The sequence below is a fragment of the Vombatus ursinus genome, unplaced genomic scaffold (assembly GCF_900497805.2).
Source record: "Vombatus ursinus unplaced genomic scaffold, bare-nosed wombat genome assembly UNPS02014786.1, whole genome shotgun sequence".
Classification (NCBI taxonomy): Eukaryota; Metazoa; Chordata; class Mammalia; order Diprotodontia; family Vombatidae; genus Vombatus; species Vombatus ursinus.
The window spans coordinates 28,702,210-28,725,494 of NW_020954564.1; the positions used below are offsets into that span (position 1 = coordinate 28,702,210).

Below are 23,285 nucleotides of genomic sequence, written 5' to 3' on the forward strand. Positions count from 1 at the left end.
AATCAGCCTGCTGCCCTATTCTCTTTGAAATAGATTTGTCCTCTATCCCTCCTTCCACCACGAAATCGGGAGGCTGACCTCTTTTTACTAACAAAGATTACCCCCTTCTTTCCACTCCGTCCAAATAGGGATAACTTGACGTCCCCTAGAAACTGCGTGCTGCACTACCCTAAATAAAGTTGCCTCTTGGCCTCTGCCCCAGAGCGCCTCCGGCCATCAGGCAGTTTCTCCAAGATTAGAAATAAAGTTGCTCACTGTCCCATCCACTCCCGAGAAGTAAGGTCACCATTCGAATTCTTAGCTATGAGATTTTCCTCTATCTTTTAAAATAAACTAGCATTTATTAGGTGCCTCCTAAGTGCTAGGTGCTGTGCTAAACACTGGGCATACAAAGGAAGAAAAAAAAAGCAGTTTCTTCCCTCAGAAAGCTCACAGCCTAATGGGGGAGACAACATGCAAAAAAACTATGTTCAAATGATATGTTTGGAAAAATTGTGGTTTGTTTCCTGGGTTTACTCAATTCTTGAAAGTAAATTTGTTCCTTGGTCTCCCAACTTCCTTAGAAAGCAGGTAGCTGAACAAACAACAAAACAAAACAAAACAAAACAATAACCTGTTCACCATATAGTCCTTTACCTCCCTTCTTGCATAGAAGGCTTCAGGTAGCTGCCCTTAGAAATAATATTGCTTCCTTTCTGGTCCACATTCCCCTAGAAACCAGGCTGCTGCTATTATCCCTGGAAATAAAGAAGTAACTTTTTAGCCTTTCAGGCCTCATCTTTTCTAACTTCCTCTTCTTTTCCTATGTATCCTGTGACCTAAAGTGAAGGGGAATTAAGTCATGAGCTTCTAGGAAGCTCAGAGTTGGACCAGTTTGGGATATAATTTCCCACAGTACTTATCAATTCAAGAGGATGGTGGTCATAATCATCCTTGAGCTCTCTGGTTTTCAGATTATTTCACTTCTAAATTAGAGAATGAGATTCTTCCCTGAGGTTGCAAGGTTCCTAAATACTCATTCTCTCTACCTTGTCATGACTCTTTTGCTGATAATGTTTGGTTTTCCTGGAAACTTTGCATTCATCCAGTTCCTGATTGAACCTAGCATTCTCATGATTTTATTAAACTCAAGAAAAATCCAGTCTTCACTCATTTCATTCCTAGTTATTCCTTCCAAATCCAAAGCAAATTTAAATCAGCATTCAGGCAGTTATAATTTTTAAAGTTTCCTGAGGTGATTTACCCAAATTTTAAAGTCATTATGTTCAAGTTGACACTTGTGACAAGTATTGGTATGGTAGCTCTTAAAGCAGGAATTACAGCTTTTGTCATTTCTTAGCCAAATTAATATGGTTTAGTAGCATGCAAAAATGACAAAATGAAAAGCCATGGGCTAACTTTTTTACCTTCAAAGTTCTCCATTTTAGTATTATATTATTAACATATATAATGTTGTCTTTATTAATATTATATTGTTATTATATATTCTACTACTAATAATAGAATTATTTTAATTATGATATAAAATGCTAGCATGGAACCCCGGACACAGGAGAAAAAAATTCATAAAACTCCCTATAATTATGCTAGAATGACAGCCTTTATTTGTATTGATTCTGAGAGACACTTCAGTTATCTCTTGGTCATGCCACTTTTGCGTTCTGGACTTCATTTTAAAAAGTTGTTACCTGTACACAATAGACTGTGGCATACTATGGGGGAGGGTATCTTATTTTCGAAAACTCTAGCGGGAGAAATTCAGCCATCTTTAGCTGACAAAAAAAAGAATAGCGCTGAATTTCTTTGACTGGAGATATATTCCAAAAGGATTTTTTTTTCTGGAGTCTTTAGAAGTATGATTTTGAGAGAAATTTTTCAAACTAGTGTTATTTCAGAAATAGTTACTTACAAGATGCACATAATGGAGTTTTTATTTGCACTTTTGGTACTAAGTACCTTGTAATATGAAACAAGAAAGTTGAAAAGCAACAATGTAGTTGTCTAGAATATAATAAAGTATCACTTGGACTGTAACTGGATAAAGAAAGTAACCAGAGCTTTCTTACAGGAGAATGAACACTACCTGAACATATATTTTTGCAAAAGTTCCTCTTTCTCTAAACATAATATTTCCCCTTTCTCGGCTCTTTTCTCTATTTCTTCTGAAATGCATGTCATAAGAGTAAACTGAAAATTCCAGTTAGTTCATAAAATATGGTAAGGATATACTTTTTGAATTCAGAACCTCCTTTTTTCAGATATTTAACTGGTGTTAACAGTAATTGTTGATATCCAGTCAATTAAATATCCAGAATAAGTAGTAATAACTGTCTTTCCACAATTTCAGTCATATTATATAATACAACAAAAATTAGAACTACATTCAACTTTACATTATTCCCCAGAGCACTAATCATTTTAAGATGTCAGATTCTTTTGTTAATTCTATGTGGTATTTGCAATATAAAGATTATCTAGTGAAACATTTATTTCTTGTTTTACTTTAACATAAAGAAGTTTATTTTTGTTACTTAAAAAAAAAAAGCTACCATACAAAGGATTTGACTTAAAATCTGGACTAACTTTATAGTAAAACAAGCATTGTTACATAATAGAATAACAAAAACTCTGCTGCACATATAACGCTTGACAAATAGGTAATTGTGTATCTCTAGACCAAGAGTAACTTTTTTGTGTGTCAAAGAACCCTTTGTCAGTCTGATGGACCCCTTCTCAGAATGTTTTCTAATGCAGAAAATAAAATACATAGGATTACAGAGGAAACGAATTATGTTCAAATATAGTTATTACACTATATTTTTAAAAAGTTCACAGACCCAGGTTAACCCCTAGGCAAGGCTCACCTCTGTAACTGAAAATAATTTATTAAAGCAAAGAATAAGGAAAAGGCAAATTTTAGAGGAAAAAATAAAATGAACCTAAACTATCCTCTGTTTTACACTGTATCATATTAATAACAACTAATATTGCTTTCACTTAATTTAATACTGATTGCATCTAACCTTTACTAAACAACTTTGAAAATTACTGTAGTTTAGCCTGCGACGTAAATGATTAGAGGGAACGGTTTGAAATGGACGCTTCAGATGATGCAACAACCAGCTGCGCAAGTGTTTTCTTAAGGTCTGGTAAGTGTGTGAACCCAGAAGGGGTTATTTGGTATTTTAAATACCCTTGTTTTTCAAGTTTTTTTTTTTAATTTCCATTTTTGCTTTTACTTATTTATGGGAAAATACAATATTTTAGCTTTCATTAGCCTTAGATTTGAATTGTATTTAGTACTTGACCAATTATGATTTTCTTTTATTTCTTTTTTTTTAAGATAAGTACTTATAGTGCTGATAGTTGAATTTAATCATTAGGAATTTTAAGGAATTTTAATGAGACCTTCAAACTGGAGAACTTTGATTTTATCCTAATTCTTTCATTGTCTAGATTTCTTTACTTTTAAAGTTTTTATTGAAATCATTTGCTTTTACATCATCTTTATTTCCAGATATGTCCCTTTTCCTTCCCATATTCTGTGAGCCATCTCTTGTAACAGTATAAAAGAAAGGAGAAAGCAGTTCCATAAAACTAACCAACTTATCACTTGAGTCTGACAGCATTTGCAATTTTTCATTCCCAAAGTCTTCTACCTCTGCAGTGAAGGGAGGGAGGTGCATTTTCTTATTTCCTCATCGAAGGTAAATTTGGTCATTATAATTACACAGCGTTCAGGTTCTTTTTATTGTTTTTTCACATTTACATTATCGTAGTCATTGGGTGTATTTTTCCTGGTTCTGCTTAATTCATTGTATATCAATACATATAATTTTCCCATGCTTCTCTGAACTTGAGTCATCATTTCTTACAGCTTAGTAATATTTTATTATATTTTGTTGTTGTGTCTGACTCTCCTTGACACTTTTTGGAGTTTTCTTGGCAAAGTTACTGGAGTAGTTTGCCATATCCTTCTCCAGCTCATTTTATAGATGAGGAAACTGAGGCAAAGAGGGTTAAGTGACTTGCCCAGGGTCATAGCTAGGAAGTGTCTGAGGCTGAATTTGAACTAAGGAACAGAAGTCTTCCAGACTCCAGGCCCAGCAGTCTATCCACTGTGCCACCTAGCTGCTCTTTTATTATATTGATGTGCCACAATTTGTTCAGACATTCTTCAATTTCTGGTCAGCTACCTACTTTGTTTCCAGTTCTTAGACAAATAATTCTACTATGCACTTTTTGGTGCATCTGGGACTTTTGTGTCATTGATCTTGGAGAATATGCCTGACAGTGAATGTCTAGGACAAAGAGTTACAGACATATTAGTTTTTACCTTTTTTATTTTTTACAAAGTATGATTCCAAATTGCTTTCCAGAATGGTTGGACCAGTTCGTAGTTCTATCAATAGTATCTTAGTTAGCCTATCTTTCCAAAACTCTTCCTGGGTTATTTTTAAAATTAATGTTACCCTAAATAAAATGGTAGTTCAGGGAATGACACTGCTGAAGGGGGAAATATATTACGAAGAAAATCAATAGATAGTTATAGAATTATAACTGATTGGAAGTCATCTTAGAGATTATCTAGTTTGATACCTTTATCCTTCATATATTGATAACACTTTGACTCCCCCCCCCAAAAAAAACAACCCTGTGAAGGATGTGGTATAAATGTTATCCTGATTTTACAGAGAAGGTAATTAAGTCCTAGATAAAGGATATAACTTCCCTAAGATCCCACAGCAATTTAGTGGCAGAAGAAGAATTAGAACCCATATCTTATGATACCAAGCATTTTTTACTAGTATGCTGGTCAAGGTATAGGAAGGATGAGATGAACCTTACAAAGGGACATTCAGAATCAGCCTTATCAACATACTTGAGAAGCCTCCACATAGTAGTTCAAAGGCCGAGTGGTTTTAGCCTTAAGAAGAACATTGAAGAGGAATCTAGAAAAAGGTCTTGGGCTGTTTTCAAGTTCTAATTGTGTCACTTATTAGCCTTGTAATATTGACTGCTCTGCAGCTCAGTTTCCTTGCCTGTAACAGTAGGAAGTCTGCAGTAAGAAAAAGTCAAGTTATATATAAATACAAACCATCTTTTTTAGTATAATAATATAATGAATGCTTTTGAGGTAATTGTGAGACATGTCAGCTTTGAAAATTTTGAGAAATTTGCTGTAGTGCCTTTGAAAATTTGCTTGAAATGATCTTTGAATAGGCTATTTGAGCATTTACATACATACATACATACACATATATACATTTTTATATAAAGATTTTTTTTATTTTTAATGACTTTTTTCTGAAAATAAAATACTTTATTGGCAAGATCACTATAAAGAGATAGATTGGGGGAAAATCACAACTAAACAAGAGAAAACAAATATTCTCAGATAATTTCACCTAAATGTTTTAGTTAATGTTCTCTTACTAAATGATGAAATAGCATAGTGTAAAGTGTTTTAAATGTATGTAAAGAACAATTTCTGATTAAAATTTTGGAAAGAATATAGAAACAAATAAATTTGACCTGTGTTTTCCATCCTCACTTTTATGTAATGGTTTGGTAGATTTCCAGTATGAGGAAGCTCATTTAGTAGTAATGGGAAAATAGAATCTCACAGATATGTTTTTCTGCATGACTAGTCTGGCAAATTTAAAAACCCAAGAATGGTGTACCTTGGATAATGCCTAGCTTTCAATAGAATGTTTGAAGGCATATTTGTAGTAGCTTTTCTCATAATATATTACTTATTTCATGAAAGAATGTACCAAGAACTAAAGATAATCTATAAGAATAATTTTTATTGCTGATTCCCCTTAAATTTTCTACAAATTCTCAGTTTCTTTCCTATTAGACCATAAGCTCATGAGGACTGGGACTATGTCTTATCTGAACTTTGCAACCATACAAGTGCCTAGCAAAGTGTTGCGAATTAATGCTCCCTCTAAAATTTCCTGTAAATGTAAGTGAAGATTTACAACTTCTTAGTGATAAAACATAATGAAGAGTTACTTCCGTAAGAGGTTTGTAGTTATAGTTCATTTATTCATTTTAGTCTTAGTCATTTTGGAGTATTGTATTTGCATAGAAGATGAATCAAAGGTAATTCAAGCAGCTGTTAAAAAGACTTCTTTTTTTCCAATGAACAATTTCTGGGACATGTTCATTATAGGGAAATATTCCATTACAAACTTCAATTTAACAAGGACCTTATCAGAGGGTGTCTTAGCGTGGCACCAGTGGGTCTTTTTAAGAGAGTTTTGATTTAAAAAAAATAATCTAATGTAGCCAAAATTTACAATAAAAATCGTGCTTTTTAAACAACCATTGTGTGTTTTGATTAGAGCGTCTATAACTCAGAATGGAAAGAAGGCTGGCCTTAGAGCCAGGAAAAACCTAAGTTCAGCCTGCCTCTGGAACATATTAGCTCTGTGCCAGTGGGTAAGTCTCTTAATCTGTTAGTGCCAAGGGTAACTCTCTAATACTCTGAGTGACAAATGAGTTGCTGTTTGCATTGATGGAGGAAATTTTCACACTGGGAGTTCCATAAACTGATGAAATCACAGGTCTATACTGCCCCCCTCCACAGAAATCTTATTTCCTTGCATTACAAATACAATAATAATGCATTTAGTAAAATACTCAACTCCCTGCTTACCCTCTCTTCTATCCTCACTTCTCCCTTTGTCATTGAAATAAGTCTAACTACATGAGCTTTCTCTTTGACTCTTTTCCTGATTTTAGGGAGAACACCACAATTCTACATATATATGGTATGGGTTTTGGTGTACGTGCTAATGAATTCAGTATGTGTCATTTAGTGCCATTAGGGTTCCCATTTCTTTGGTTTTGACTGCAAAATCCAAAACTAAATCTAACACTTCTATGTTTTCCTTGTCAAATGAAAGTACATAGAGCAAAATTGAGGTCACCGAATTTACAGTTAAACTATAGAATCCAGTTATACCACAGTACTCAGTAAGAAACAAATGCACATAATTTCTAGCTTGCTTCCACTTCTCATTGGCCTGTTGTAGTTGCCAAACACAGAGAGTAAACAACATAGTTAGGATGCCTGTCAGGTTAGCAATGCAGTATAGTACTTTGCAGGACCAGATGCAAGATATAGTGTACTAGGAAGTACCTATATGTCATCTGGTTTTTTTTCCCCCCTCCCCTTGGGTAGAAGGTACAACTTTTCTTTTCCTTACTTATTTTTCCTTAAGAGGTCAGATTTGTTGTTCAGTCATTTCAGTTGTATCCAATTCTTCATGACCCCATTTGGGATTTTCTTGGCAAAGATACTGGAGTGGTTTACATTTCTTTGTCCAGCTCGTTTTATAGATGAGGAAACTGAGACAAGGAAAGTTAAGTGATTTGTCCAGGGTCACACAGCTAGTAAGTGTCAAGAGTCTGGTTGGAGACTGGATTTGAACTCAGGTCCACCTGACTCCAGGCCCAGTGCGCTATCCATTACACCAAGTAGCTGCCCCAAGGATGAGTCTTGATTCCAGACTGGGCACTCTATTCACTACACCACCTAGCTGCCCCTAAGTGGTTAAATTGGCTTACTTTATTCATATGACTTGATGAGTTTATCAGTACCTGACTTGGAGTAAAAATTCCTTTCTCCTTAGGTATTTAATTAATTTAGTCTTTATTAGTTTGGTTCAATATATCTATCAGTGCCTGATAAATGAAGCTTTTGATATTGTCAGGGTAAAACTCAATTTCTCTGTTTCAAACTCAACATACTCTTAGTTATTGTAAGTAGTTATAAGTAAGTAGCAGATGAATGACCCTCCTAGCTTGTCTTCAGCCCATTTCGTTGTTCTAATTAATTTCCTCCATAAAAGACAGAGGAATCAAACCTTGTTATGTCAGCACCAGTATCCTATTAGATTGTAATGATTAAGTACCTCAAAAATGACCACAACTGTTTTTCACTTTCCCCTGCTATGTTTTCTTATTTGTCAGGTGATCTGCCTTTATAACAGGCATTTTATTTACAGGTATTTATATACTCACACTCAAATATAGTAAGTATAAACTAGATGATTTAGTGGATTTTTAAAATATCTATACCAGTTTACTGATGCATTCAATTTTGTAATTTTAGCACTTTATGCATTTCACCATTGTTTTGTCAATAACTACAAAAAAAAAATTCAAAGAAGTAGCTAATGACAATTTCCATGGAAACTAATGTTAAGCACCAATGTTCCCAACTGTGATATTTCACATATGGTTCTTGGATTTGTTTGCCTTGTATTAGCTACTTAATTGGTTTTCTTTGACCAGTATGGAATTTTCAGTAAAACACTTGTATGTTGTATCTAGCTGGAAGCTCTGATATGTTCTTACTAGGTCCTGCCTTGTAACCTAAGGAGATTGAGAAAATAAGAGATACAGGGGTAGGGAACCTGAGGCTTCCAGGCCACATGTGGCCTTCTAGGTCCTTGGATGCAGCCTTTTGACAGAGTCCAAATTTTATAGAACAAATCCTTTTATTAAGGGGATTTGTTTTTTGAAGTTTGGATTCAGTCAGAGGGTTCTACTTGAGGATCTATAGGGCTACATGTGTCCTTAAGGCTGCAGGTCCCCACTCCTGTGATATACTATATGGCTTACTTACCTTGGCATGTGTTTCTTGGATATTAAAGAAAATTCTCCTTCATTCTCCCTCCTTCCCTCTCTCTCTCTCTGTCTCTCTCTCATGTTATCATCTGCCAAAATGACACTTAACACTTTGCAAGTGAAATAGTTTTATGGTACAAACACCTCATCTATTTCTTAACAGATCAAATGCAGTTACAGTGATTCTTCCAAGGAAGCTTTTTTCTAAGCCTACTATTTTCCCTTGTAGTTTTCTACAAAGCACAGTTTGTGGTGATTGGATGTGAGGACTGGGTAGCAGTGAGTTGGAAATAAGATACTGATATTATTTCCCCCCCAGTCTTCATGTCATACCCTTTTGGAGGATTGAGGTTACATGTGGATGTAATGTGAGAAGAATATGGAGAGGAAAGAGGAAGGATGCCAGCACTTCTTCTGTCTCATCACAGAACCTATTTTGTCTCTTGAAGGTGACATTACTATTTTTGCACTTATATATATTTTTTCAGTTGACAGACATCAGCACCTGTGATGAGTAATATTTAAACTCTTAGGAAGTAAACATAGTACTCAGTGGCTTAGCAAAGATTTTTTTTTTTTTTGGTGAGAAATACTCTACGCAGTTGCCTTTTTGGTTATCCTTTTTATAAAAAAATTTTTTTCTCAAGTTTCAAGAGAGCTCCTTATGTGAAACATGCAAACATGGAAAGGCTATCTCTTCCTCACCTATGTGCTGCCTTCCTTCTTTCCTCTTCCCATCCCTTGTCAAAAAAAGTTGGCACTTGAAGTAAATTATAGATTCAAAAAAAGCTGTGAAAAGCAAAAAGAGTTGAGAGGAATTGATAAGAGATAAGTCTAACTGGAAGAGAGCCTGTTTCTTTCATGGTCCTCTCCTAAAATTTTTTTTTTTAATACATTGTCTAATTATCATTACTTTTTTTTACTGAAATTCTAATTATCATTACTTTTTTTTACTGAAATTCTACTAATTAGAGGTTTATTTGGATTAATAAGCCACATTTTGTTATGCAAGTACATTGAGATGGTTAAGGATCTGAATACAAATTTTTCTTAATACCTAGATGTACTAAGGAGTTTTTTCTTTGTTTGGTTTAGGGGAAGGAACACTTTACACTTTGGCTAGGAGTGGGGTAGAGGGTAGATCAGGTAGATCTTTTGGGAGTTGTCTTTAGTGATGGTGGTAGGGGGTACTTTTAGGGCAGCAGAATCATTTTTGGACCTTAGAGTTCTAGGGAGAGGGTCACTAGGAAGTATGAAGGTACTAAGGACAAATTTATTTATTTATTGGTTATTGTTTCTGCACCTAGGAAAGGAATAGGAAACTTTCTTCTCAATCCACATGATCACTTGATCCAGCACTCTGGCTAGTACTATTAATGTAGTAAATAGTTTAGTTACATCAGGGTTTGAATACACTTTTGCGGTCTGACCTAGAAAACATACTTCTCCATACGTCACATAATCTGTGATTTTATTGGTGATCACTTCACCAATATGCGTCATATTCAATATCCATACCCTAGTCATAAGATCATGAGTCTTTCGAGTTTTAAGCAAACATAGTATACCATCCTTATTTAACAAATAAGGAAGCTGAAACCCAGAGAAGTCAATTATTATGGCCCAAAGGTATAACTAAGAGCCAACCTTTAGGTGATGAATTTAATTAAGCTAGTCCTCAGATGACAGACATAGAGACAGATGAAGAATCAATTTGTCAAGCCCATATTTGAAGCAACTCCGGCATGGTGTAGGACCTGTTAGAGCTTATACTCTTATACTATAGCCTTCTCAAGCACAGGGATACCTTAATGTCACAATGGTAATTATGATGACAGTAACAATTGATGTTTCTATAGTAGTTGATAGTTTGCAAAGTATTTTCTTCCCAACAACCCTGTGCGTTCAGTGGTACAAGTGTTATATTCCCATTTTGTTGATGAAGAAACTGAGCTTTAGCAGGGTCAAGTGCAACTTGACAACTATCATATAGTCAGTAATTGCTCGAGTCATCACTGTAACCCAGGTCTTCTGATGGAACTTGTCCTCTTGCCCTTGTATCATGCTGCCTCTTGTGATGAGGTGTTAAAATTAGGTCATTAGTGTAATATGCCCACCTGACTACATTCTGTTATTTGTACATTGTTTACATATGAAGTTGCAAACAATTAACTTATAAAATTCTTGGTTGGGACACAGCTGGTTCACTCATAAGTTAGAGACTACCTCTCTACTTCTTGTTGATGGTTATCTGGATTTTATGTTTGTATCTGTTTCTGAAGCTCAGTTGAGAAAACTTTGATGTATGCTGTACTGTTATGTGATTCCCAGAGCTAAATGAAAAACTTATTTGATTAGCATTTATTTGGATATGGGTTTTTGTGAGTTGTTAGGCTCTTCAAGTCCAAATGTAACATAGAAACTAAGTCTTTTGTGACTTTTAAATATTTTCAAATCTCTGCTTAAAAAAAAACAAATGAGAGGAAATTATAACTGCAGATGATATATATTTAGTTATGATAAGTTGCTAAATGTCTTCTTATAATGTGTTTTATATCAGTTCACACTCTTGCCATATTTGGGACTCTTGCTGTCTTAGATGTGATTTGCTAATGGTGAAAAATTACCTTTAGTTTTCCTTTTCATGTACTATTTTAATTTTCCCCTTGGTTCTCTCCATCAATACACATTCCATTTAAGTAATTATCCCATATTCTTAATTCTTAGAATGCATAGATTTTCTTGATTTTTAATTAACTTAGGAAAGTTTGCTCGGTCAAAAATATATATATATGTGTATGTGTATGTGTGTATGTATGTGTATATATATATATATATATATATATATATGTATATATATATATATCCTTATTTATAGGACCATAACCTCACAAATTTAGAGTAAGAACAGACCCAAGGTGTCATCTAATCCAATTCCCACTTTACAGATGATAAAGCCAAGGCTCAGAAAAATTAAAGGACTTATGTATGGTCATACAAATAGTAAAATAGCAGATCTGGGATTTGAATCTTTTGAATCCTCTTGAAAGTTATGTATTTTACAAGTGGGCAGAATTACAAGACTTAAGGGGCACAATAACACATTTGCTAAAACGTACAGAGAGAACCTTTCTGAATTGGGATTGGAATATATCATTTTTTAAATTGGTAGTGAATATAACATGGGACTTGGATTCAGATGATCCGGGTTTGAGGGAATGACTCTGAAACTTCTTTTTCCTCTCCTTTGCCCCTCTAACCATCAGTTTTCTTATCTGCAGAATGGAGTTACTTTTTGCATTTCTTGCCTCATAGCATGGTTATGAAGAACCTGCTCTGTAACATGTAAAGTGCTATAGAAGTATAAGCAATGCTTATTATCCATCTTATTGTCATACATAAATGGTATGTGCCTTTCTTACATTCCTTTTTTGAGGTCTCCTATCTTCTGGATCTATATAATGTGTTTCTATTTTCATATGAAGCTTTGACAACTATTTATACACTTGTTTCTATAGATATTATCAATAGGTAGATTTTAAAAACCTTTATATCTTACACAATTCTTTCCTTTTATCATATCGTTCTTTTTCCCTTTAGTCATTTACCAAACAACTGAATAGTCCATTTGTTTCTGAATTACCATAAATATATAAGTTTCCCATGCAAAGATACATTCTTGCTGTTATTTAAATTCCTCAAGCTTAGTTGAAGTAGCTGTAAGTGAAGTCAAAAGAGAATGAAGGTGTGAGAGTGTGAATAATTGGGCAGTCTAGGTTTGGAAAATTCTTAACAGTTTTATATTATTTTTCAGTTGATAATCCATTTGAGAACATGTCATTTTAGGTGCTTAACTTATATTCCCTCTGGAGACTTCCTCAGCATGAAAATAATGTTTTTGTTTATAGAAATTATCTTTGTCTATGTGGTTTTGTCATAAACTCTCTAAAATTGGTCATATGTCATGATTGAAGAGAATAATCATTACTATGACAACATTAATACTTTTTATTTAGGATTCATTCAGAAAGTAAATGCTCATAGCTGATTTGCTATGTATTTCTCCTCTCACTAAGTTGAATAGCACTTATTATGCCTAACTTTATATCAGTATTCTTTATTAATTTTTATTATTATTAATATACCTATATACATAAGAGAAAAACCAAGAATAAATAAAGCTTTTTGGTAGACTTTACACTGATGTACTTATAACAGCATAATAAGGAGTTCAACAAATCTCATTCTAGAAAAATTATACATATATGTATACACATATATATGGTATCCCCAAAATCTTAGTGAGGTTTTAATAGCTAATATATAGCTACTATAAAATATGTGTGTATACACACATGCATATATGATGTACTAATATATGACTTCAAATTTTTAGGATTCAGAACTTTTTAATGTGTTTCTTAAATGATAGCTTTTCTTTTCTTGATATGATTGAGTAGGCAATGCTGTCAAACTAAAAAAGAAATTAATCCTTGCTGGCCACATATTGACTTTGAAAACAACAGATTAACATTACTTAAGTTTTATTGTATTTTTATATCATTTGTTAAATATTTCTTAGTTACATTTTAATCTTGTTGAAAGCATCCTGAATTTGACACTTTTAGACTAGATCGCTAAGATTTATTTTGGATTCTATGATCTTAATAACATTGCCTTAATATGCCCTTGTCTCTTAAGCAATAACAATACATTTCTCTTATTTCTGAACCAGTGGCAACTTCTTTATGCTTAACTAATCCTATGATGGAATCCTTATCTGACTTTTTGATAAATTGGTTTGTGTTTGATTGGTTAGGATGTCACTTATAAAGAATTTATCATAGTTAGGCAGCTAGAGATTTGGAGAAAAGGAAAATAAATCAGATTTTTTTGTTGATGTATGAAATACTAACCATTAGGAAACATTAAGATTACTAGATGACATTTGACATATTTTGAAGGATTCTAATTGATGATATGCTAAGCATTTAAAGAGACCATACATTAATATCAGTAATGCTTTTTATGCTTTTACAATGAACATTATTTTCCAGTTCAATCAAATTCTATTGAAATGTGAGTATATTTAAGTTTATTGCATTTTAAAATGTTTTAAGAAGACCTTCATTTTTCATTTGTGTTAAGAATCTTCTCAAATTTTCTGGCTACAAAAGATAGAGATTATGAGTACCTCTGTGAGAAAATAAACTTATTTTCTGATAGCTTTCCAAGAGTAGTGCACTGACTTGAGGAAAGTGTTATTATATAAATTTACTCATGTCAAAAGCTTGCATCAATTTCAAGATGATCTGCTCTGATTATATTGTCTCATTTCTGTGGAAATAACATAAAGAACTTCAGTTAGTCTGATACCCTTCAGTTTCATATTTATAGCATAAAAATCTGCACAATAACAACAAAGATAAAAGCTAGCAAAAAGTGAAAATTAATTATAATTTGAAGTGACTAGATGTAAGTAAGTTTCGAGTTTAAAAATTACCACTAGATTCTTTCATAGTTTGCTATATATACAATATGATGTTTATGCCTCAGGTAATGCAGTGAATTTAAACTTGCTTGTTGAGGTCTCCTTTGATGATATATCATCTTGGCTCTAAATGTGGCATCTTGGTAAAGCATGAAGTTCAGAGTCTCTTGGTTTTTTGTTGTGGTGGTGGTGGGATAGTGGTGTGTTTCCATTCTGAACCATTTTTATGTGGTTTAACATTTTCATACTGAAAGCATTTTGATAATTCTGAGTAAATTCAAAAAGTGATAAATTAAATATCATGGTTGTGTTGTAGCATCAGTGACCGAATTGGAAATTGGAAGCTGTTTTGTAGAAGTTTTTCATCTCCAGTGACACTGATGTAAAAATGTCTATCAGTAGAATGTTTTCCTGTTTAGATAACATAAAAGACATTACTACAAAAGAAAAGAAGTATGTCTATCAGGTTAGATTATTTTGTACTTTTTTAAGCTTAGGAAAATCTAACTCTGGCATTATTCAGGTGATAGTGAGGCAGAATAAAAGAGACTTGTTATTAATTGATGTAGGAAAGTAAAATATAGAAATCAGCCTTTCAAGCTTTGCATCTGAGAATAGACACACACTTTCTGAGACAGAATGTAATGAAAATACATTTGTTGAAAAGGATGTCCTAGATTTCGAATCAGAGGACCTGGAATTCCCACTCTTTCATGTATACCTTATATAACCATGGGCTAATCACTTAATTTCTTTGGACCTTAGTGCCTCATTTGTAAAATGAGAAAGTTTTACTAGATGGCCTTTTTAAGAACCTTCAGATTTTAAATCCATAATTCTCTGGTCGTATGAAAAATATATTAAATTAAGAAAATGTCTCAATTGGAGTGTTTAAAAATCCTTCAGAGTTTTCCTTTGTTTTAGATTTTTATCTTTTTGGGGGTGGCAGATTGGTGCTTAGCAGTCAAGTCCTTTTCTATGTTTCAGTCTATAACAGAGAAGATCCCTTCTAAGCCTTTGATTCATTCTTGCTTTATACTAAAAAATCATCTCTGTTGTAGTCAGAGCCGTATAAAAAGAAAAAAGAAACTATGTAAAGGACAAGTGCATTAAGAGCTTCATGGCCTAAACAATTCATTTACACAGCTTACATTGATAAAGTATAATCAATATCTGGCTAAAGAAACAACTTCGTGTTTTTAGCAAAGTGTTTTTGTCATTAAAATGATAAAATAGTTCCTATTTTTGAGGAACTTAAATTCTGCTGTTGGGGCTCAAGTGGGGACATATAAGTAAACAGTTGGGCATATTTGTGGTTATTAGGAGAAGGGGAGATCATTCACAATTGGGAATGGTTTGTGGTGGGGAGAATCTGGAAAGATTTCCCTTATGAGGTGGTGCATGCGTTAAATCTTGATGGAAACCCAGAATTCTCTGAGGTAGAAATGAGGAAATAGTGCTTTCCAGACATTGGTAGCAGCCTATGCTAAGTCATAGAAGGGGGAAATGGAATGTCTAGTTTGGGAAACAGCAGGCAGGTTAGTTGGACTGGAACAGAGAATACATTAAGACCAGTAATGGGCATTAGCCCTAGGAAGATAAGCTGGTGCCAGTTTGTGAGGTCTTTTAAATGCAAAACTCTAAAATGTTATTGTGTGACATGTTTAACTTCAATAGAAATGATTTCTAGAGTATAACATTTCTTATATTCATCTAGCAAGGTTCATTTGATCTCCTACACTTACCTTTGACTCCCTGGACTTTAACTTTCAGTCCCAATTTGATCAGTGTGCTGGAAGTAATGTTCTAATTTCTGCCCCCAAGTCAGTTAGGCTAGTTTTTCCTTTAAAGGTATTAAAACCATCATTGAAATGTGACTGCCTATGGGGTCTTAAGGCTCAGGCTGTTGCCTTCAGTTTCTGATTGCCTGAGTATAAAACCACTATGAGAAGGCACTCTAGATGCTATTTAATGGGTAGAAAATGATGGGCAACTCAGGCAAGGGAGCTTTGCTCAGCTGAATCAGCTTTTGGTGTCCTCAATGCAAATCTTTGTTGAATATCCTGCCATGACTTTATTAATTCCTGAATGACCTTCCTGTGTTTCATTTTGTTCCAATATTGAATATAAACTGCCAAGGGATTGGCCTGAGTCAGGCCCAACCCAGAACAACCTCCTTCCATCAAATATATTACTAGTGTGGTCATTGCTCTCTTTAAAAGGCATCAAAGCTCTCTGACATTTTTGTTTTTCAAGAGTAATCTTCAGGGGGCAGCTAGGTGGCACAGTGAATAGAGCATGGGCCCTGGATTCAGAAGGACCTGAGTTCAAATCTGGCCTTATACACATAATACTTACTAGCTGTGTGACCCTGGGCAAGTCACTTAACCCCATTGCCTAGCCAAAAACAACAACAACAACAACAAGAACAACAACAACAACAACAACAAAAAAAAAACCAAACGTAATCTTCAGTGTGGTCCTGGGTTTCTGGCTTCTATTACTCCTTGCTTAGTTTGCTGCTTCTTAATCTTGACTCTGAATTATGGCTTTGGTGTCCTTGTGTTCTACCTTTTGAACATTTTTGACTTAGGGTCTACCCTGTGTCCCTGGTTCCAGTGAATGACCCCTTGACTCCTTATTCTCTGTTCTCTCACACCTTCTACGCATTGTTTAGTCCTACAGTTCCTACATTCATACCCAGGGCCTGTGGCCCCTGATATCAGCTTGTTAACCTCTGCCTTAATCCTTATTCTTGCCTGAAGTACTGCTTTAGAATATTTTTAGAATTATTTAATTCAGCTATGCTAATTTGGTTATCAATTATGTGGCAATTGTAGCATGTTAAAACCTAGAATAGGTCCTTCATGTGCAAAGACTGTTGATGCAATCTATATCTCATCTCTTTACTCTGCTTGCATGTGTCAGTCGTTTCATGATCCTAGCTATGCTCAAGAGGCATGCAGTATTATGGCCAATTTTAGGGAATGCATATTAAAACAATAGCCTTAATTTTCAAAGAGTTAACTTGCCAATTGAATTAATTCAACAAATATTTATTGGGAGGAGTGTAAGGCATTGTTTTACTACATAAATACTAACAAGGAGGCAAAATTAGGAATTAATATAAATTATGCTGATTTTTCCCTTTCCACACGTATTCAGTAAGCATTAAGGGGCTCTTTGATAAACTGAAGTGCTGATTATTTGAAGAGCTTTAGTTGACTGGTGGAGAGTTATTTTATTTTTCTTATCTTTCATATTTTGCATATCTCATTATTAAAGCAAAATAATGCAAATAAACATTGATTTCTGGTAAGTCTTTTTCACTTTATCTACTCCTTCCCCCATAAGTAATTATAAGATAAGATTTCAAAAGACCTATAAAATAAACATGAGAATGAAGGGAGATATTTCAAGTAAAAAAATTGCAGTATTTTTTGAAAGTAGAGAGAGGAAACAGCAAGCATTTTTTAAATAGGCTACAAAAAAGCTTTGGGAGTTTGAGGCTGATTTCTAATATGAATTCATTTCAAATAATGGTGGCCAAATATCTTAAACATTTTCTTGACTCCAGTTTCCAGTTCACTTTTTGGCTATACCAATGTTATTACTGCAAATTAAACTTCAGCAATATTTTAATAGTGTTAATGCTCATCCAAAGCCACATACTTTCAGTTTTGTATTACATAGAAAAACTAATAGTCCATAAAGAAAAATAATAAAATTCAGCTAAAGTTATTAAAAGAATAGGCATATACGTTTTAAACCAAATTGAATGCTTTGAGTAATGCTTTGTTTTATGAATTTTAACTTGAATACATAGAATAATTATTCAAGTATTCAAGTCCTATTTTTCTATGTATATGTTGAAAAGATAGATTAATTTGTATTTGATTATTTCCATTATCATGTATGTGATAGTCTAATATTTTATTTTTGCTAACTAGAAGATTTGGTTGTCTCCTTTTTGGCCTGTTCATGCTTTGTTAGTCCAGTGGAGTAGGGATAGGGGTCTTCTTTGTGAGGTTTGGCAGTGTGATTCCTACATTGTAAAAGTATATGAATTGGTTACTGTTTTTGGAAGATGTTAGATTTGGGCAGCCATACTGAAGAAATGTGATCAATTTTAGTTAAAAAAAAAAACAACAACAAACCACCCAATTCTGATTTCACTTATGACAGTTGTTTCAGGTATATGTAATGTGGGGTAAAATGTTACACCAATTTTTCTTTTCTTTTCTTTTCTATTCTCTCACTTCTCTTAATAATGGTCTCTTAACTTTGGCATCCTTGAATAAAATACGTATGATGTCAGCCACAGGTCTTGTGCATAGAAACCAAATTGATTATAGTAACCAAAGGTATACATTAATGTAGGAAACCTAGTTCCGATCCTACTAACTTGATTATTTAAAATATTTTTGTTAAAAATGATCATCTAAATTGTTAATTTAAAATAGCATGTGGGACATTTATTTATCTCTATATTATGCTGATGATATCCTGAACAGACTGATCAATCAATAGTTTTTCTTGAGTTCTGTGCCCAACACTCTGCTCTCCATTGTAAGAGAATCAAAAGTGGTATGAAAACATGGTTCCTCCCCTACTTCTGGGGCTACTGAACATCAAGTAGGGGAGGACAAAGTTTTCATCTTCCCAAACACATAGACAGTTAGTTAATCAGGGTTTATTGAATTTAAATTAATTGATAGCAAAGACTTAACTAGCAAACCTTACTTACTTGTCTATATGTTATTTCAGATGAATTTCTAGTCAAATTTTCATAGTGGATCTTTTTGCTTCTACTATGAGCTTAACTTGTAAATCATTAAGACATTTCTATTAATATTCAAGACTGTGCATGTGTTTATGCCTACTGTACAAAGTGCAGACATTTTGAGTTATCAATAACTGTATTCATATTAAATACATTAAATTAATTTTGTTAGGGGAAAAAACCAACTACTGACCAAGTTTCATCAATATGTGAATGATGGTGGCATGGAAACATTTTAGTTCCTTTTCTCAAAAATGTTAAATGACTGGAAAATATCACTTCCATAGAACTTCAGACAGGTATCTCATAAAAGAGAAAAATACCTAATTCTGCATATCTATAATGGCTTTTTTTTTTAGATAAGATAAGTGATCCGTGGATAGGTTTATTTTTTCCCCTTTTACATTGTCAGATTACTGTTGAGCTAAATTCACTCTTGTTTAATATTCAGTCATTATTTTATATCTTATGTAAGAGAAATAGCAATGAGATGAACTTAAATGAGTATTGTCCCATTGAAGGCAGGCACCTTCGGAGTCTATATAAATTTGTTACACTGATAATATCATTGCTCAAAACATGTCTAGAACTCCTCTTTTGAACCTACCTTGAGAAGCAGTTTGTAAATAAAACATAATCAAATTAATTGCTTTACAGAAAAATGTGATTTTGGATAAAAATAGTGACATAACTTTTGAATGCTCAGTGTAATCACAGTTATGTTGTAAATATTTTCTGGCTCTTGCCTCCAGATTAAATCTAATGCATGATTTACTTTCATTGAGAGTCCTTAAAAATAAAAATTTCCAGTGGCATGGATAGTAATTACCCATGAGAAGTTGAAACATATTTGAGCATTGGTAGCATGGCTTAAATATATATTTCTTGAAGGTAGTGGCTTCGAAGAATACAACATTGTTTGGGGATGTAACGTGTGGCATGTTTGTTCAGAAACCAGAAGCAAAGCCAAGAAATCCAGAATGAAGAGACAGAAATCAATCAATCAAATCAATAAACATTTATTAAGTACCTGCTATATGTCAGGCACTGTGCTAAGTACTAGGGATACAGAAAGAGACAAAAGACAGTTCCTGCCCTCAAGGAGCCCATAATCTAATGGAGGAGACAACATGAAAACAAATATATACAAAGCAAGCTATAGACAGATAAATGGGAGATAATTATTGGAGGGAAGGTGTTTGAATTAAAAAGAGTTGGAGAAAGCTTCCTATAGAAGGTAGACTTTTAGTTGGGACTTCAAGGAAGGTTGGTAAACAGAGTGGAGGAAGGAAAATATTCCAGGCATGGGGGACAGCCAGAGCTGAGAGATAGAATGTCTTGTTTATGGAACATCCAGGAGGCCAGTGTCACAGGATTGAAGAGTACATGTCTGGGAGGAAGGTATAAGAAAACTAGAAAAATAGGAGAGAGCTAGGTTATGAAGGGCTTTGAATGCAAAATGGAGAATTTTATATTTGATCCTAAATAAGAAGCTACTGGAATTTATTGAGTAGAGAGTGTTGACATGATCAGACCTGTGTTTGGGAAATCACTTTGGTGGCTGAATGGAGGATGGATTGGAATGAGGAGAGACTTAAAGAGGAAGATCTACCAGTAGGCTATTGCAATAATCAAGGCATGGGATAAATGAGGGCCTGTAGTAGGGTGCTGGTAGTGACAGAGGAGAGAAAGGGGTGGGTATGAAAGATGTTGCAGAGGTGAAACTGATAGGCCTTTGCAACAGATTGGATATAGGAGGCGAGAGATAAAGGATAAATCCTAGGTCGGGAGGGAGCCTGAGGAACTGGAAGGATGGTGGTGTACTCTGAAGTAATAGGGAAGAATGGAAGTAGGGAGGTTTTAAGGGAAAAGATAAAGTCTGTTTTGGATAGGTTAGCTTCCTATGTCTTTAGGATATCCAGTTTGAGATGTTTGAAAGGCAGTTGGAGATGCAAGATTGGAGGTCAGCAGAGAGTTTGGAATAGGATAGGTAAAGTTCACAATTAGCATAGAGATGATAATTAAATCCATAGGAACTGATGATCATCAAGGGAAGTTATATAGAAACAGAGAAGAGGACCTAGGACAGAACCTTGAGGAACACCTGTGACTAGAGGATGTCCTTTGGATGAGGATCCAGTAAAGAAAACTGAGAAGAAGCAGTCAGGTGGGAGAACCCGAGGAGAGTGGTGTCTTGAAAACCTAGAGAAAAGGAAGTATCAAGGAGGAGAGAGTTATCAGCAATGTCAAAGACTGCAGAGAGGTCAAAGGGAATGAGGATTAATAAAATGTATTGGATTTGACAACCAGGAGAACAAGTGAAGGTGCAGTCAATATTGGAAAGGGTGGCCATGGAGACTGTGTTGTTCTAGAGGGAGCCAGGTTTCAACGAGATGGAATGAGTTTCTAGTAGATAGAAGGAATGGGAGTGGAAAAAATTTAAGATTGAAAAGGACTTTGTGGGTACATTATTTGGTTAGGAGGAAATAAGATTTCTCCTTAGTTGGAAGAAGGAATCATGGATTTTAAATCAGAGAGCCTGAGTTTGACTCCTAATTCTGCTACTTTTTTAGTCATATGATCTTGGCATGCCAATAAAGCTCTCCAAGCTTAAGTTTTCTATTGTGATCATCTAACTTTTAATCACCCCTTATGCATTTTGACAAGATCCTCTCCTGAAATATAAGTAAATAAGGGAAAAAAAAAACTGAATTTACTAATTGAGTGGATGGAGTGCATAAGGTCAGTGGGTGAGATAACACCTAAGCTTAATATCCTTAAATAGATTATATAAACCATGTTCCTTCCATAAAGGTCACTGGAAAAAGAATTTAATACCTTTTTATTAAAAAATACGAGTAGTATCATGGATGTGGCCTTTTCACATCTTAGTTAAATAAAGTAGATAAAATTGGGTTACTTTGATGTTTACAGCTTCCTGTTTTGTACTTCATGAAATGGAAGAGCCATATTAACTAAGAGATGAGCTAAGGAATAGTTGTATAATGTGTAAGTGACTACATTAGGGAGGACCTTTTGTATTTCTTCCAGTTCTGTGGATTTATAGATTTGTGGGTAGTGACTCAGAATCTTTTGATTGTTTTAGTTTTGCTATTTCATGTATATAGAAAACCTTTCTTATATACATATAGGAAGGTATCTTCAAAAATTTAAAACTGATTTATAGATTTTTAATATATGGAGAAAAAATATTACTTCATTTACCATATTGGACTTGAGACTGAGTGTGACCTCAAATGTGTATTATTTTTCAGTATTTTACTCCATTTTCCTTTAAAAGACATCTCATTGTGGGAATGTGACATATTCAGACCAACATACTACTTAAAAATTAGCAATTTGTAGGCTCTTTTCTGCTGCAATCCTTCACCCCTTCAAGAATTTATTCAGAACATGGAGAGGCAGGATGGTATAGTAAATAGAAGATTAGAGATCTTCCAGAGGATTTGTCTGGAATCCCTAAATTCACATCCTGTCTTAGTCAGTAGCAACAAGTCCCTAGACAAATCATTTAGCCTTTGTTGGCTTCAGTTTCCTCTTCTGTAAAATGAAGTTGGAACTGATGACCTCTGACTTCCCTTCCAGCTCTATAGCCATGATCCTGTGTAATTTTCTTTCTCACCTGTAGGTTTTCCAAGTTGTAGTCTGTTATAATCATAAGAATTTATGACAGTGTTTATTTAGATTTAAGTTTAATGATTTGGTAATGTTTTGTTTTTTTCCCCAAGGTCTATGCAAGATAGAAGTGAATGTAAATATGTGTATACTTCTATCTAGATACATAAAAACACATTACTGGTCATGGTTGTTTGTTGCTCTTAAAGCTGTGCAATGACAGTATGTTCTTCAACACAAAGTTATATACTCAAATCAACATACATCCTTTCCATTTGAAGGGAGCAAAGACTAGCCTTAAAATCTGTTCTAGATGGGGCTGTGGCAGGAGATGAAATATAGATACTGATATAATCTACTTAGTCATAATCTCATAGGGCAGGTGCTATTCTGTTTTAATTCTTTTTGTGTGTATGTATTCATTCTTAGCTCAAATACATCCCTCTCCCCACCTCTACACCTAATGAAGTGCAGCATTTACTCCTACATAGTACACTCACTTAATATTTTTTGAATTGAGAAGAAGGGAGGCAGTGAGAATAAGATAGATAATTCATTGTTTTTATATTATGAATTAATGACTATTAATGCCTAGATTTCATGATACCTTATATATCATGTTCACCTTTTTCTTCTTTCACTCTGTCATATATTTCTGTTTTGAGGGCTGTGATCAGTTATAATAATAGGTCAATGAGAAGAATACATCAGAACTTGAAAGTTAATGAT

The 23,285-nt window shown here is 34.1% G+C and overlaps 1 protein-coding gene across 2 annotated transcripts in view; it reads left to right on the forward strand.

The window, feature by feature from the left end:
* The window catches only part of PHKB (phosphorylase kinase regulatory subunit beta), a 231,278-nt gene that overhangs the window by 873 nt on the left and 207,120 nt on the right, over window positions 1-23,285 (forward strand). Inside the window, exon 2 of one of the 2 annotated variants that reach the window (XM_027867904.1) lies at window positions 3,055-3,149. The exons of the other annotated variant lie outside the window; for it this stretch is intronic. Coding sequence (XP_027723705.1) covers window positions 3,095-3,149 — 55 coding nt within the window. The 5' untranslated portion in view covers window positions 3,055-3,094. The remainder of the gene's footprint in view (window positions 1-3,054; window positions 3,150-23,285) is intronic. 2 annotated transcript variants of the gene reach the window in all.